The sequence below is a fragment of the Sceloporus occidentalis genome, unplaced genomic scaffold (genome assembly GCF_023333645.1).
Source record: "Sceloporus occidentalis isolate IW3139 unplaced genomic scaffold, rSceOcc1.0.p SCAF_86, whole genome shotgun sequence".
Lineage (NCBI taxonomy): Eukaryota > Metazoa > Chordata > Lepidosauria > Squamata > Phrynosomatidae > Sceloporus > Sceloporus occidentalis.
In genome coordinates this window covers 711076-726089 of record NW_028317066.1, presented here as the reverse complement: position 1 = coordinate 726089, position 15014 = coordinate 711076, and the positions used below count along the sequence as shown (strand labels likewise).

Sequence of the window (15014 nt, the reverse complement as noted above, 5' to 3'; positions counted from 1 at the left end):
CATCCCAGTTGAAAGAAGACCAACTGTTTGCAATGAAGGAAACACAGCCAGAGCCTCCTCCCTCCAGGATCCAGCCTTTGGAGAGGAGTCTGGAAAGAGCTTCAACACCAGAGATGGTCCTCTTTTGCCTGAACAGAAGCAGATGTATATATTCACACACAGAAACCCTTTGATTCCCCTCTGAAATATCATAGACCCCCCAGAGACCCCCAAGAAGGAAGAGGAGGCCTGGCAGCCAGAGGAGCCTTTCTGTCTTATTTGAAGGGAGGAGGAGAAGGGGCCTTCCTTGCTTCCAGCCCCAAAGTTGCCTCCCTACAGAAGGCCCTCCATCCCCCATCTCTGGCTCCAAAATGGGGCTCTTCCCCTCCAGTCCTCATTCTCACAGAGGAACCAAACTGGGGAGTGCCCCATGGAGGCCCCACTTTCCCTTCCCTGCTAAAGAGACCCAGAAGGAGCCCTTCTTCTTCCTAAGCAGCCAATGGTCAAAGCCACAGCCTCCTAGGACCCCATTCAGGCCTCTCTAGTCTCAGCAGCCACCTTCTAGAAGCGTCTTCCCCAACAGCTGCCCTCTGATTGGACGGTTGCCCACCAGTGATGTCATCCCCCAGAGGAGTGTCTTTGTGCCTCTGAGAAAGGCCTCCTTCACTGTTGCCAGGGAGAGTCTGTTGTCACCATGGAAACACCAAGGGAGGGAGGGAGAGTACTGAGCATGGTCCTCAAGAGATCTGGGCATGCTCAGTAGCAGCCACTGAAGCCCCTCTGCCCTGAAGGAAGATGGCTGCCCTGGCTGCCACTGAGCATGCTCAGTCCCTCCAGAGGAGAAAATGGAGGAGGAGGAGGAAGGGGCCTGAGCCTTTAAGGGCTTGAGCCATTCCCAGAAAGAAGGACTCATTAATAGTTAATACTAATTATAAGTGAGTCAGTTGGAAAAGCCCATCTCACTCCAGATAATAAAATAAAGATACTTGAAGAGTTTGCTCTCTACCTCTTTTCTAATGTCAGGGGAAAATACAGGAAAGGGCAAAATATCAGTACAGAATATATAGGTTATGCCAAGATAATAAATAGAACATGTATTGGAAGGTATTAGAAGTTGTAAATATGATCCATCTGTAAATATCGTGTATGTTCAAGAGATGCTGACGGAAGTGATAAATAACTGGAAAGTACCATCGCAAATGTATAACTGAATGTGAATTTATAAATAAAGCTCACCTGAACCTAAATCAATCAATCAATAAATAGTCACAGTGAGCTGCCATATTTTGAATTAGTTGAAGTTTCCAGACTAACTGCAAGGGTAGCCCTATGTAGAGCGCATTGCAGAAGTCAAGATGTGAGCTTACCAGCGCATGAACCATAGTTTGGGGGTCTTCAGGTTCCAGGAAAAGGCGCAGCTGGCGTATCAACCGAAGCTGATAACAGGCACTCTTGGCCGTCGCATCTATCTGAGCTGACATCTGGAGCAAAGGAACCAGGAGCACCCCCAAACTGCAAAGATAGTCCTTTAGGGGAACTGTGACCCCGTCCAGGAGCGGTAGACAAACCTCCATACCTGGGTTAGAGGCTCCAACAACAAGTACTTCTGTCTTAAATGGATTCACTTTCAATCTGATTTCCTCATCTTGCCCATTACTCCCTCAAGACATTCATTCAGAGGGGAGATGCCTTCCTTAGTTGATGCTTAGGTCTGGAGCATGGAGAGATATTGGATGTCATAAGCGCACTGATAAAACCCTATCCCATACTTCCGGATGATCTCTCCAGGGATTTCATGTAGATGTTAAATAGCATTCAAGACAGGATGATGCGATGAAGGATGGCAAATTTAAGATCCCTTTTGGTGCCATCTGCAAATTTGATAAGTATGCCCCCAATTCTGTCATCCAAGTCATTGATAAAGATGTTGAATAGCAGTGGGCCCTGGACAGAACCCCACTGGACACCCCACTGGTCACTTCTCTCCAGGATGAAAAGGAGCCATAGTTGAGCACCCTTTGGGTTCGGCCAGTCAACCAATTACAAATCCATGTAACAGTTTCCTTGTCTAGCTTGTTTCATGTTTTTGTTTTATATACTCTTTAATTTGGTTAACTGCTATTAAGAGACATAGCTATGAGATTCTATGATAAAACTTTTAATAAATGAACAGGTATTACAATCCTATATATACATATTATCAGACATAACTCCAGAGAATGTTAACCTTTTGGTTGGCACAAGGTTCCTCTCATTCTTCAGTGCAAGAAGGAACACCTAGAAGACAAAGCAAAAAGGCTTTCAAAAGGACTGAAGCCTTGGGCAAGCCTCACTCTCTCAGCCTTCCAGACCCTTCAACATTTTAGTTGCCCTCCTTTGGACAGATGGGGGGCTGGGATTTGTTGCAGGCCAGAAGATGGCAGTTATGGAGGGAGGAGTCTCTTCTTCCAGGCTAGCCCTGATGGAGCTCGGCCTGCCTGGTCAACTCCCTCGCAGGCCGGAAGACGACAGTTATAGATGGAAGAGTTTCTTCTTGCAGGCTAGCCCTGACGGAACTGGCCAGGATTGGTTTCAGGGTCTGTCAAGAAGAGAAAGGGACAGACCTCTCAGCCTCTTGAAGTTATTGGCTGTGTTTGCAGAGTACTCCAACAGGAATGTGGATTTCAACAGGTCCTATGAAATGGTTCCTTTGGTTTGACGCCCAGAGAATTACACCACAAGGATTCTACTTTAACAGATATGACAACACTGTGGGGAATCCCGCAGGCTTTGCACATTTGGAAGGGATACTGGAGTTTTCTGCAAAAAGGTTCTAGTGCTGACTACACTACAAATCCCAGGATCCCGTAAGATGTAGTGTAAACAGATAAAGAGGAATCAAAGGGTTCTTTCACACTACACTGTCACAGCACTGTTTCTTTTTGGAGTTTTAATGCCTACATGCTATGAAATGGTGGGATGTGTAGTTTACGAGGCACTAGGTCTCTCTGGCTTGGATTTCTAAATGCCTCTCTCTATGCTGCAAATCCCACATGGATTGAGGTTAGCTCATCCCCACATGCAAGAGCCAGCCTTTGGGGACTGGAAAGTACAGAATGGCCTCTTTGGTCTGTCTCCTTTCCCATCCTAAGGTGGGTTTCTGAGGACAAACCAGTCTTTCTTTTTTGCATCTGAAGAACATCATAAGCCGGTTCTCCTCCTTCTGCCACCTTGCGCTAGCCCTACTAAACAGTCAAATAAGCCAAGGGTCCAGAAAAAGTCCAGCGAGCCCCATCTCCTTTTCCCAGGCAAAGCCAGATTAAGAAATGCCTTTCCATTGCTCCAAAGGGAGAGCCTTCCTCTGCTGAGGTTGCTCTCCTCCTGGGCAGCTGGTGTTAGAATCCTGTTAGTATTCTACCAGATAGTGGTTAGTGTTGTAGTATAGTAGTTGGGGATGATGGGGCTTTAGTTGCAGTTAGAAATGTAGATAGTGATGTTTAGTGCATAGCAGGGCCAGGTGTCTTATCGGGTGGCCTTGAGGGCCTGGCTCTCTGAGCAGGGAATGTGCTTTCAGTTCTGTGGGAACCAGGAGGGGCTTCGCTTGGCGGGTTTCTGCATGGGAGGGGATTTTGGCTTTTGGGAATTCTGTTACTTTGTCTGTGGGAGGGGTGTGGTTAGTCTCAGCTAAGAAGCTGAGTGAGGCACATGTCTGATTCTGGATCTATCAATAAAGTGCTGTTGATTCTATCAATCAAACTGACTGGTTGATTGTCTGGGATTCTGGGTGCTAACTCTGACAGCTGGGATTCAGAGGGAAAGGGCCGCCTGCCTCTCGACACGGAGGCTCTCTTTAACCAAGAGACAGTGGGGAAACCCACCCACCGTGGGTCCATGCCATCCTCCCCACAGGCCTCTCTAGACCAGGGACTGTCACGGCACCTTGGAGCAAGGCTGGCCAACACTTTGTGGAAAGAAGGAGTGGTTTTCTCCCTCCAGAACCAGAACCATTTCAAGAAGGGAGATGGGGAAATCTTTGTGTAGTACTACTCAGCATCATAGCTAGATGTCAAAGGGAAGCCATGTTCTCTGGGAGGGAGAAGCAGAGGGATTTTGGAAAAAACCCTTAGTCTTTAAGAAGACTCTCTTGTCTGTAAACCCCCAAGAATAGGATTCCAATGAAGAACAAACCCACTCTCACTGGGAAATTAAAAGCGGTCAGGAACAGTCTAAGAGCCTGAGTCCTTCTTTCCCAACCCATCCCATCCTAGGGTTGGTTTTCAGTTGAACTTTCTTCTTCCTACTCCAGAATTACTACATGAACTGACCTTGTGTTGTCTTCAAGCCTGACAAAAGAGTGCAGGAAAGCAACCAGGAGGAGAAGGCAACGTTCCCCATTGGCTCCCATAAGCTCTCCCTGAATCCTCCCAGGACCTGAGGTTTGGGAGCTGAATCCTAGCTCCTGGGGCAGGGCCTCTAGCAACGCCATTCAGCCTAATGCATAAAGTACCAACCAGAGTTGCTTTCAGCTTGTCATTCAATGATTCACAATGTATTTTCCTGTGTGGAAACGATGATTGACATTTTTAACTGGCTCTTCCCAGATCATTGGGAACTGAGAAGAATATTCTTTTCCACTTCCTTGGAGAGACAGGATGAAGAAGATGTAATTTAGCCTCCTTGTTTCTAGCCAGTTGGAGGATCCAGAGTAGAGAGTGATTCCCCTGCAATCTTTGCCAGTTGAAGCAACAAATCCATTAAGCCCTGCAATTATAACATTAGCAATCAATCAGTTATTAATACTTAGAACAAAGGCCATTTGCATACAAAATGTTAAAATACAATACAGCTGTAGGAACAGCATAATAAAAGTACAACACAAGTAAATTACATAATACTCTTGCATGTAAAAGGTATAAAATTCAATTCGGTTAAAATATAGACAACAAAACTATAACTAAATGAGGGCGTCCTCAAAGCAATCAACAGCAATATCGGTAATATATCTAGCCCCAATCTTCACTGCTGTCAGGGAAAAAGGAGAAACCTTAAGAGTTAAAATCAGACAGGAAATTAAAAAAGAAAAACCCTTTCTGAAAGAATAGTCGAATCCAAAGGAGGCAGAATAGATCGCCCCAAAATTACTTCTCCTTCTTTGTCTTCACAGCTAGCGCTCATTGACTCCATTATGTTCTATGCATGTGTCTTCTCTGTTTTAAAAGGGCCTTAGAAGTTGACCTCAGAACAGCGGAAGTGTCAGGGAAGTCGTATTATCGCTATAAACTCACCTTGTTATTATTTCAAAGTTGATCAAAAACCCCTTCATTTTCACCAACTGAAGAGGAATTGGAGATGGTTCAAATGTTAGCACAATACTCTTATGTGCAGATATACTGGGAAGCCACTCCACAGCAAGCATATCAATGCTATAGGGGTGTCTATGTAGAAGTATAATAGCTCTATAGGAACTCCATCTGCCATTGCTTGATCAATTCTAGGCCATTTGCAGCATGGCTTGGTGTGCTTGCAGAGTCCTCTTGCGTTTTCCTTTCCCAGCTCCTTTGAAACAGCTGCTGAACTGCTCCTAGGATCATGGATTCTGTTCTCTTTGCAGCCCAGCTTTCCTTCCTTTCTGGGTCCTGTGCTGCTGGATTGACCCAAGCTTTCTTTTAGAGCTGTAGCTTTTGGTATAAAGTTATCAAAGGGGAGTTTAAGACGCTTAAGTTGATTACCAGTTTTTTGTCTAAGAGTTCATACACTGAGATAACACTATGGGCTGTTGAAAAGCATGGTTTGCTCACAAAGTCTGGAGGGCATGGTTGCTGTTCAATATGTTGTTTCTTCTCAGCAATGAGTAAATCCTCAAGGACAGGCTCCTCTGCCCCATTTGGCTCCAATGATGGAAATTCCACTGCAGTGGCTCCAGGCAAAGAGACGGCGCTGTTGCCGGACGCTCTAGCTTTCCTTAAGCCACGCATCTTGTCCCTCCACTTACAGTACGCTGCTTCCGGCTTCATTTGCGAGGCGTTTCTGAGCGTCAAGAAGACCAGGAGCGGTTTGGATGCAGTTTAGAAGCGGTTTAGTCATCGCTAGGCACAAACCCTTGAAGTGTTTGTGTAATAACTGGGATCCAGTCAATGGAGGTCTTCTTCAGGCAGTAAAAGGAGGTTTATGCAAATGCAGAATGACATCACTGCTACGGAAGGCTCTCTTGACCAATCAGAGAGCAAGATAAAGGTTCTTCTGGAAGCTTCCGTGAGAAGGAGATATAAGACCTGAGAGACCAAGAGACAGTTGGGGGAATTGTGTCGGTTGGAGATCGAGAGAGAGAGTTAAAGAGCGGAGCTTGGAAGTTAGTCTCAGAATTGGACGCTTAGGTTTATTTATTTTCTAATAGCTTATATGAATTGAATATTATATACTTACAAATATTGTACCTGCAAGATTCTAAATATCTTGTATGACTTATATTTCAGTTATATTTTGTTATTTACAGTAAATATCTCCTTGGAGTATCTGCTACTCAACGCTCCTTTTACAGGTGGTTTGGCTCAGTTGATGCTTGGGAAGATCAGTAAAGAAGTAGAAATAAGGTTCCTTAACTGGTCCCAGTGAAGGTTAAGGGAAACCCTTTTATAATTCACTGGATGATGGCAGCGAGATTTCAGGAATTTAAGGGTCTGCTGGGCTAAGAGCCATAATGACTAAATGTCTAATTAACAATTTGTAATCCACTCTGATAGCCTTTTGGCTGAAGACAGGGGTATAAAAACATTATTATTATTATTATTATTATTATTATTATTATTATTATTACAGGGCTGCAGTTTGGCTGCTTGGACCACCGGAGATCATCACAGTGAGTCAGTTGGAAAAGCCCATCTCACTCCAGAAAATAAAGGTACTTGAGGAGTTTGCGCTCTACGTCTTTCTGTAATAATAGCTACAAAACTGATAATAGCATTTGGGACATTTAGTCTTTTATAAACAAATATTGCAGATTTAAATGCTGCTTTAAAACCTCTTTCCATCTGCCAGCTTTGCGCTGGTTTTGGGGGGAAATGAGAAAGTGTTGGGAGGGAGGGACTGCCAACAGAATTAGGAGATGCATTGCAGGCTATGGACAGTTTGCGGCCAAGAAAGGTCCAAAACACACGGCAGAAACAGTCCAGTTTGAGAGCGCTTTAACTGCCCTGGCCCAGTGCTAGGGAATCCTGGGAAATGGAGTTTATTATGACACCAGAGGTCTCTGAAAGAGAAGGTTCAATGTCTCACAAAACTACATTTCCCAGAATTCCCTAACACTGAGCCAGGGTAGTTAAAGCAGTCTCAGATTGGATTATTGCTGCAGTTTGTTTTGGACTTAATGACCCTTGGCAAGTCACACTCTCTTAGCCTCAGAGGATGGCAATGGCAACCCCTCTCTGAAGAAACCTGCCAAGAAAACCCCATGGTAAGGTTGCCTTAGGGTTGCCATAAGTTGGAATTGAATTGAAGACACACATGAAGAACAGATAAAAGTCTGCAATTATTTCTCAGGTTGTACATGGGAACGGGAGGCAGTGTGGTGCAGTGGTTTGAGTGTTGGGTTACAACTCTGGAAGCCATGGTCCAGTGCCCTAATCCTCCATGAAACCCGCTGGGTCCCTTGGAGAAGAAGTCACACTCTCTCAGCCTCAGGGAAGGCAATGGCAAACCTCCTCTGAACAGCTCTTGCCAAGAAAACCCCAGGAGAGGCTCCCCAGAAGTCGGCAATGACTTGGAGCCACTCCACAAAAAACGACAAAGCCTCAAGAAAGAGACAGTGTGGTTCAGTGGCTGGAGCATTGGACTGTGACCCTGGAGCCCAGGATTCGAATGCCCTCTTGGCCACGGAAACGCACTGAGTGACCTTAGGCAAGTCACACTCTCTCAGCCTCAGAGGAGGGCACTTGCAAAACCACTTTTGGACAAATCTTGCCAAGAAAAGCCTGCAAAGGGCTTTCTTTAGGGTTGCCATAAGTCAGAAACAAAGCATTGAAAGCACACAATGACAAAAGAGAAGTAACACCACTAACACAAGGCAGCTAGGGAGAAAGAAAGAAAGAAAGAAAGAAAGAAAGAAAGAAAGAAAGAAGACGTGGGAGTTGTAGTCCTTGTTTCTGAGGGACTGGAGGGGCCTTACTGCAGGGCAGGACCCCTCCTCTTTCTGGCCCTGTGGATGCTGGGATACCAAGTCCAGGAAATACACTGTGAATCCCATTGGCAAGAGAAAATGCTACTACTGCCTTTTAGATCCAGTTTGCCCCAAATCCTTCATGAGGCCAGAAACCACTTTGTTAGGAAGCGAACATCGAATATCTCAGGAAGCTCTCTATCTCCCAAGGCCCCATCCCTCCAGGGCCTCCTTCCACTCTTCCCTCAGCCTCTCTCTCTCTCCTCTGAAGGCCTCAAACTGCCAAGTGCCAAGCACTGAGGCAGAGGCAGCCATTTTGTGTTCTGGCAGCGCTTTTGTGTTCCGGTGGCCATTTTGTGTTCTGGCAGTGCTTTTGTGTTCCGGTGGCCATTTTGTGTTCTGGCAGTGCTTTTGTGTTCCGGCGGCCATTTTGTGTTCTGGCAGTGCTTTTGTGTTCCGGTGGCCATTTTGTTCTCCTTGTGACTGTGGGGAATAATGTTCTGGAACCTTCTCTGAGGCCTCAGTTGAACAGAGGCTTCTCTTTCTCTCCTGAGGCTCCAGAGTCAAGGAGGCCAGGCTCCTTGGGCCAAAAGGAAGGAAGTGTGTCCCTTTGTGCCTCTGAGTCTCCATTTTGGGGGGGAGGAAGGAAAGAAGGAAGGGGCCTCTGGTGTCTGAGGAAGGGGAGGCAGGGATTCAGGGCCAGTGGGGATGCTGTGCTTTGGGGGCTGGGAGAGAGAGGTGGGAAAGAGACTTTTGGGCCCTAGTTGGGGAGGGTCTCACCGGTCCTTGCCTCCCTCTTTGGGAAAGACCTCCTCAGCCCCCTGGACTCACTCCTGCCACTCATTCCTAGAATGGCTGGGACTCAGAGGAGCTTCCTAGGCATTGTCACCTTCTGCCCTCCATGGCCATTGGCACTGACCTTTCCCCATTGCCTTCCCTCCCTCAGCCCTGTGGACCTCTTCCTCCTTCGCACTCAGAGCAACCCTTCTCTACGGCTGAGGAGACGGCCTCTGACCCGGGGAAGCTACGGCCATAAAGGACTGCAGAAGAGCTCTTTCTGAGGCTCCAGGAATAAGTTTTTGTACTGAAGGTAGGCCTTTATTCCTGGAGCTGAAAGTGGACTTTGTTTAAATGTTTCAATCCAGGATTGTATGGAAGGGTTGCAGCTGAGAGACTGAGCCTATGCTTTGCAGGAATAAAGCCCCAAATTCAGTCTCTGGCAGCAATGTCTTCCCAGAAGGTGGAGGTGAGATTTCCAGACCCCAGACACACAGTGCGCCAGCGAGTCCGTTTTATGGGGACTGTGTGTGTATGTGGTGTTTGCTAGAGTTTTATGAGGTATTCATTTCACTGGGTTTATAACATGAGTTTACATACTTCTTCACTTCCCCCAAATGAGCATAATCCACGGTTCAATGTTCAGTCATAAGCCTATACATTTATAGATTTTTGTTGTATAAGTGCAACATATTCAGCAGTGTGCATCTTTTTAAAAAATATACAAGGAAAAGTGAAGAAATTGTCATTTTGACAATAGATCCATTCAGAAACAATGCACACAAATGTACATACCTCAATTTCTATGTGGCTTTAGCAAGCAGAGGGAGGAGGTGCATACTTCATGCTCCTGCTATGACTGACATAACAAAAACAGCAGTTAAGCTTAGAGAAATAGTATCATCTACAAAAATGAAATGATTTTTTGACCAGTGTCTAAATGGGGAGGGGGCCATGATGAGGGGAGGCCATAGATCAGATCTCTAAGGTAATGTAGCTCTTATGCAGCCCAGGAGCTACAGCTTCTCCACCTGGGACATAAAGCAGGTCCTCCCACTCCTCCTCTTTGTGAAAGAGAAGTCATGATGATACAGTGATTTTGAGTGCTGCAGGGTTTCTAGCCAAACCAAGCCTAACCCTTGTCTCTTTTCTCAGGAACTTCATCTTGGACACTTTGTACACGGCTTTGGAGTGTCTTTTGTTGGAAGTGACCGAAGTGCAGGGCCACCAGGATCCCCCTTCCCACATGATGGCCAACACAAAGGCCAAGCAGAGGGAGCTGGGCTCCAACAGAAAGAGGCTTCAGAGGTACAACAACTCTTTGGTAAGTTGCCATCCTGACTGTTAGTTTCATCTGTGTCTGGGCCGGCTCATGAAAGCAAGCAGAGAACATACTGTCACAGTTTGGCAGAGAGAGTCCTGGTTAATCCTCTATTACCTCATTTTTTGAGGGGGCTTTGAAAATGTCCTATTTCACTCTCCTCCTCCCACTTTCCCCCTTCTCCTCAGGTCAGTTCAGTTGCTGCAAAATGTGATCCAAGTTCAAAAGAGTGTGCGTCCCATCAACACAAAAGAGGGGAGGAGGGAAGAGGGCAGGGTCTTTCCCTTGCAAGGAGTTGGAGCAAAAACAAACTTCTGTACCCTTCCTCGCTTGTGTGATCATTATAATTAACAACTTTGGCCATCTTGACCCCCTTCTGGTGTTGCTTGTCCACATGTGTCTTTCTTTCCCAATCTGTGAAATGCTGGGGGATATGGCAGAATATCTCTGAACCTAAATTGAGGGTGGGCCCAGTGGCCCTCAAGCCCAGAGTACTCCCCAGAACTGTTTTTTAAAAAGGAAATTTGCCTCTGAAATTAGGTGAGATATGGCTAAATGATTCATTGGTGACTAAATGTACTATACATGTTGACATAGTCAGTATCTTAATCAATCAATAATATTCCAGAAATGGCCTAATTTATATTGTTTATCATATTATATATTATATTGAAAGAATTTAAGACAAACTGGATCTCAAAGGCTGTAGCTTTTTCTTGCTTGCAGAATTTAAAGTTTATTTCCTGGACTGAATTCTGAAGTGTTGAAATAATATTTGCAATGCACCATGTGCTTTCCTCCCCTTTTGTTTAGTCATTTTCTGGATGAGGGCTATTTTCTGTTGCAGGTGACCTTTGCGGATGTGGCAATATATTTCACTGAGGACGAATGGAAACTGTTGACGAAGAAGCAGAGACTGATGTACAGTTCTGTTATGATGGAGAATTATGAGAATGTGGCCTCTGTGGGTAAGGAACCTGAATCCATTTCCCTTCCTGTGAAGACTGAGGGCCCTTTCATAATTCACTGTCAGAGCGCTATGATTCCACTTTAGAATTATAGAATCAAATAGTTGAAATAGACCACAAGGACCATCCGGTTCAATCTTCTGCCATGCAGGAACAGACATTCAAAGCATCCCCAAGAGATGGCTATCCAGCCTCTGTTTAAAAACCTCCAAAGTAAGAGACTCCACCAAAATCTGAGGGTGTATATTCCACTTTTGAAGAGCTTTTACTCTCAGGAAGTTCCTCCTAAAGTTTAAGTGGAATCTCTTGTCCCTGTGGCTTGCATCCATTGTTCCATGTCCTTTTTTCTGGAGTAGCAGAAAGCAAGCCTGCTCCATCCAGAATATGACATCTCTTCAAATATTTGAACAGGGCTGTCATATCCACTCTTAACCTTCACTTCTCTAAGCTAAACATACCCAGCTCCCTAAGTCATTCCTGCGAGAGCATGGTTTCCAGACCGTTCTCCATTTTGGTTTCCCTCCTCTGGACATGCTCCAGCTTCTCAACATCTGTTTGAATTGTGGTGCCCAGAACTGGACACAGGATTATTGCAAGAGAACCCTAACCAAAACAGAATAGAGTGGCACTATTACTTCCCTTGATCTTGACACTATACTCCTATTGATACAGCCTAGGATCACATTGGCCTTTTTAGCTGCTGCATCACACTCTTGACACATGTTCAACTTGTGCTCTACTACCATTCCTAGTTCCCTTTCACACGTAATTTAATTGACATAACAACTTCCTGCGGAATCATGAAATTTCTAGTTTTAGTGAGGAACTATTGTTCTCCACTTTGTAAAGTTTCTAAATATCCAATCCTAAACTGCCAATTCTGGAATGTTGTGGGACGCAAGAGCTATGCTTTTAGGGGATTTTGGTACTTAGCTCAATAGAGTGAAATAGTTTTACTGGGGCAATAGTGATCTCTGGACTCAGCCAATCTATAGCAGGTCCTGAATCAAACAGATCTTCAGAGGCATTTGAAATAGGTTTTTATGTTTTATTTAGGGGGAAAGCAAAACACACAGAAACATACATATAAGTGTTCATGCACACACTCAAGAACTAGGTAACAAAGGTGGAGTGGTGAATAGATGTAAGACTTTGATAATGGTGATACGTTATCTATCCAGATCTTTATTCCAATTGCTGAGGATTTGAAATAAGGAGAGGTCAGTAGTTCCCATGACAATTGGGGTTGGTGAGTGCATTGAGGTGTTTAGCCATGAAAACAAACAGAGTGTCTATCTGTAACTGGACTGACACCGAAGAACAGAAGTCGGGGCTGATATTTATACTGAAATTGGTGCTTGGGGGCAGAAACTGTGGGTTCAGAAAGGTTTATATCACTTTAGAATATTTCCTTTGTGGGGGAAGAATGGTGTGAAACGAACTGAATGCAATGGGTGTTTGATGCAAATACATCAGACAAAAGGCATTAGCTCACCGGCTCTCAGATTCTTGTTGGCTCTGAATTTTGATCGTGTTCACAAGCCAATGTACGCTACAATCTGAGAGTGATGCACCAAATACAGCTCAAAAATATCATAGCAGAGTACGGACGCAAATATCCAGATATAGGCATTGGCAATGCAATGACCACTTTTCACACTTAAAAATAAGTCACAAACACAGTCGATTTCATCGAAATCCTTGGAGCTTCTCTATCTTGAGTTGCAAAATAATACAAATATTTGCAAGCTCTCCTCTCCAACTTCCATCAACTTCACCATCTCTTGCTCACACAACTCCGATCCAATCCACTCCAATCCTCATGTGAGCTGCATACTGTATTGGTTGTGAGTCCTCTCCTGGTGACAAACAGCATGAAGCATCCTCTGCAGTTAGCTTGCATCATGCCTTGTGGTTTGACTCAGCATTCAGTGGCCGTCTCACAGGATATGATGCCACCTGTCAATCAAAGTATTTTTGCACATGTTTAATTGAATATTTTTTTTCAACAGTCCTTTGACTATCTTCTTCTACTGATTCCCTCAAGGCAGTTCCCATATGGTCTCTTCTTTGCTAGCTCCTAGGAGTAAGAATGCAACTGTTCAATGGATTTAGGGGCATAGGCATCAGGGTCATGATTAGGTTACTCACAGCAACTTTATTAATTTAATCTCTAAGAAGGAGGGATTAATGAGGGCTAAATCATGCAGTAACACCCTCCTCTGTTAAGTCTGATTTTCAGTCTCATCTGTAATTGTCGTTCTTTACAGAAAAATGAGAGAGTCCACACAGGAAAGAGGTCACATAAATGCCAGCATTGTGGGAAACATTTTGCTTACAAGTCAATCCTAGTCATGCATCAGAGAGTCCACACAGGAGAGAAGCCATACAAATGCCAGCATTGTGGGAAAGGTTTTTCTCAGAAGTCAATCCTAATGATACATCAGAGAATCCACACAGGAGTGAAGCCATACAAATGCCAGCATTGTGAGAAAGGTTTTTCTCAGACGTCAATCCTAATGATACATCAGAGAATCCACACAGGAGAGAAGCCATACAAATGCCAGCGTTGTGGGAAATGTTTTTCTTGCAAGTCACACGTAGTGTCACATCAGAGAGTCCACACAGGAGAGAAGCCATACAAATGCCAGCGTTGTGGGAAATGTTTTTCTTGCAAGTCACACGTAGTGTCACATCAGAGAGTCCACACAGGAGAGAAGCCATACAAATGCCAGCGTTGTGGGAAATGTTTTTCTTGTAAGTCACACGTAGTGTCACATCAGAGAGTCCACACAGGAGAGAAGCCATACAAATGCCAGCGTTGTGGGAAATGTTTTTCTCAGAAATCAATCCTAATGATACATCAGAGAGTCCACACAGGAGAGAAGCCATACAAATGCCAGCGTTGTGGGAAATGTTTTTCTGAGAAGTCAAACCTAGTGAAACATCAGAGAGTCCACACAGCGGAGAAGCCATACAAATGCCAGCATTGTGGGAAATGTTTTTCTTCAAAGTCAGACCTAGTGAAACATCAGAGAATCCACACAGGAGAGAAGCCATACAAATGCCAGCGTTGTGGGAAATGTTTTTCTGACAAGTCAGCCCAAGTGAAACATCAGAGAGTCCACACAGGAGAGAAGCCATACAAATGCCAGCGTTGTGGGAAATGTTTTTCTTGTACGTCACACATAGTGTCACATCAGAGAGTCCACACAGGAGAGAAGCCATACAAATGCCAGCGTTGTGGGAAATGTTTTTCTCAGAAGTCAAACCTAGTGAAACATCAGAGAGTCCACACAGCGGAGAAGCCATACAAATGCCAGCATTGTGGGAAATGTTTTTCTTCAAAGTCAGACCTAGTGAAACATCAGAGAGTCCACACAGGAGAGAAGCCATACAAATGCCAGCATTGTGGGAAATGTTTTCCTCAGAAGTCACACCTAGTGGCACATCAGAGAGTCCACAGAGGAGAGAAGCCACACAAATCCTAACATTATATTTGTCAATAACGAATACAACAAATATATTTTCAATCTAGCAGTGCAAAGAAAAGGCCTTTGTGATCTTATTTGTAAAAGTTGTCTGTCAATATGTCTCTATGTTTTCAAGTTGGATTTTGTTAAGTTTAGGTTTTAATTGCCAATAGTATAGATAATTGCTTTGGGTTGTCAATTTGGCTGGGGATTGTGGGTTGTGGTATAGGTTAGGTAGATGGGAGGTTGGGATTTGTTGCAGCTGGTTAGAATAGTTATGGGAATTATAGCTTTTGCAATGTGTGGGATTTTGGCTTAAGAAAGTTGGAGGCCGGCATTAAGAGAAAGGGCTAGTTTTTGGGAAT

At 44.6% G+C, this 15014-nt stretch overlaps 1 protein-coding gene across 1 annotated transcript; it reads left to right on the top strand.

Annotated features, from left to right (window-relative positions):
• Positions 1-1071: 1071 nt before the first annotated feature.
• On the top strand, positions 1072-14709 carry LOC149284961 (uncharacterized). Its single transcript, XM_089495896.1, has 2 exons — positions 1072-1083; positions 13447-14709. Exons 1-2 carry the CDS (start codon positions 1072-1074, stop codon positions 14665-14667), a joined length of 1233 nt encoding a protein of 410 aa, XP_089352022.1. The 3' UTR covers positions 14668-14709.
• The last annotated feature ends 305 nt before the right edge of the window (positions 14710-15014 follow it).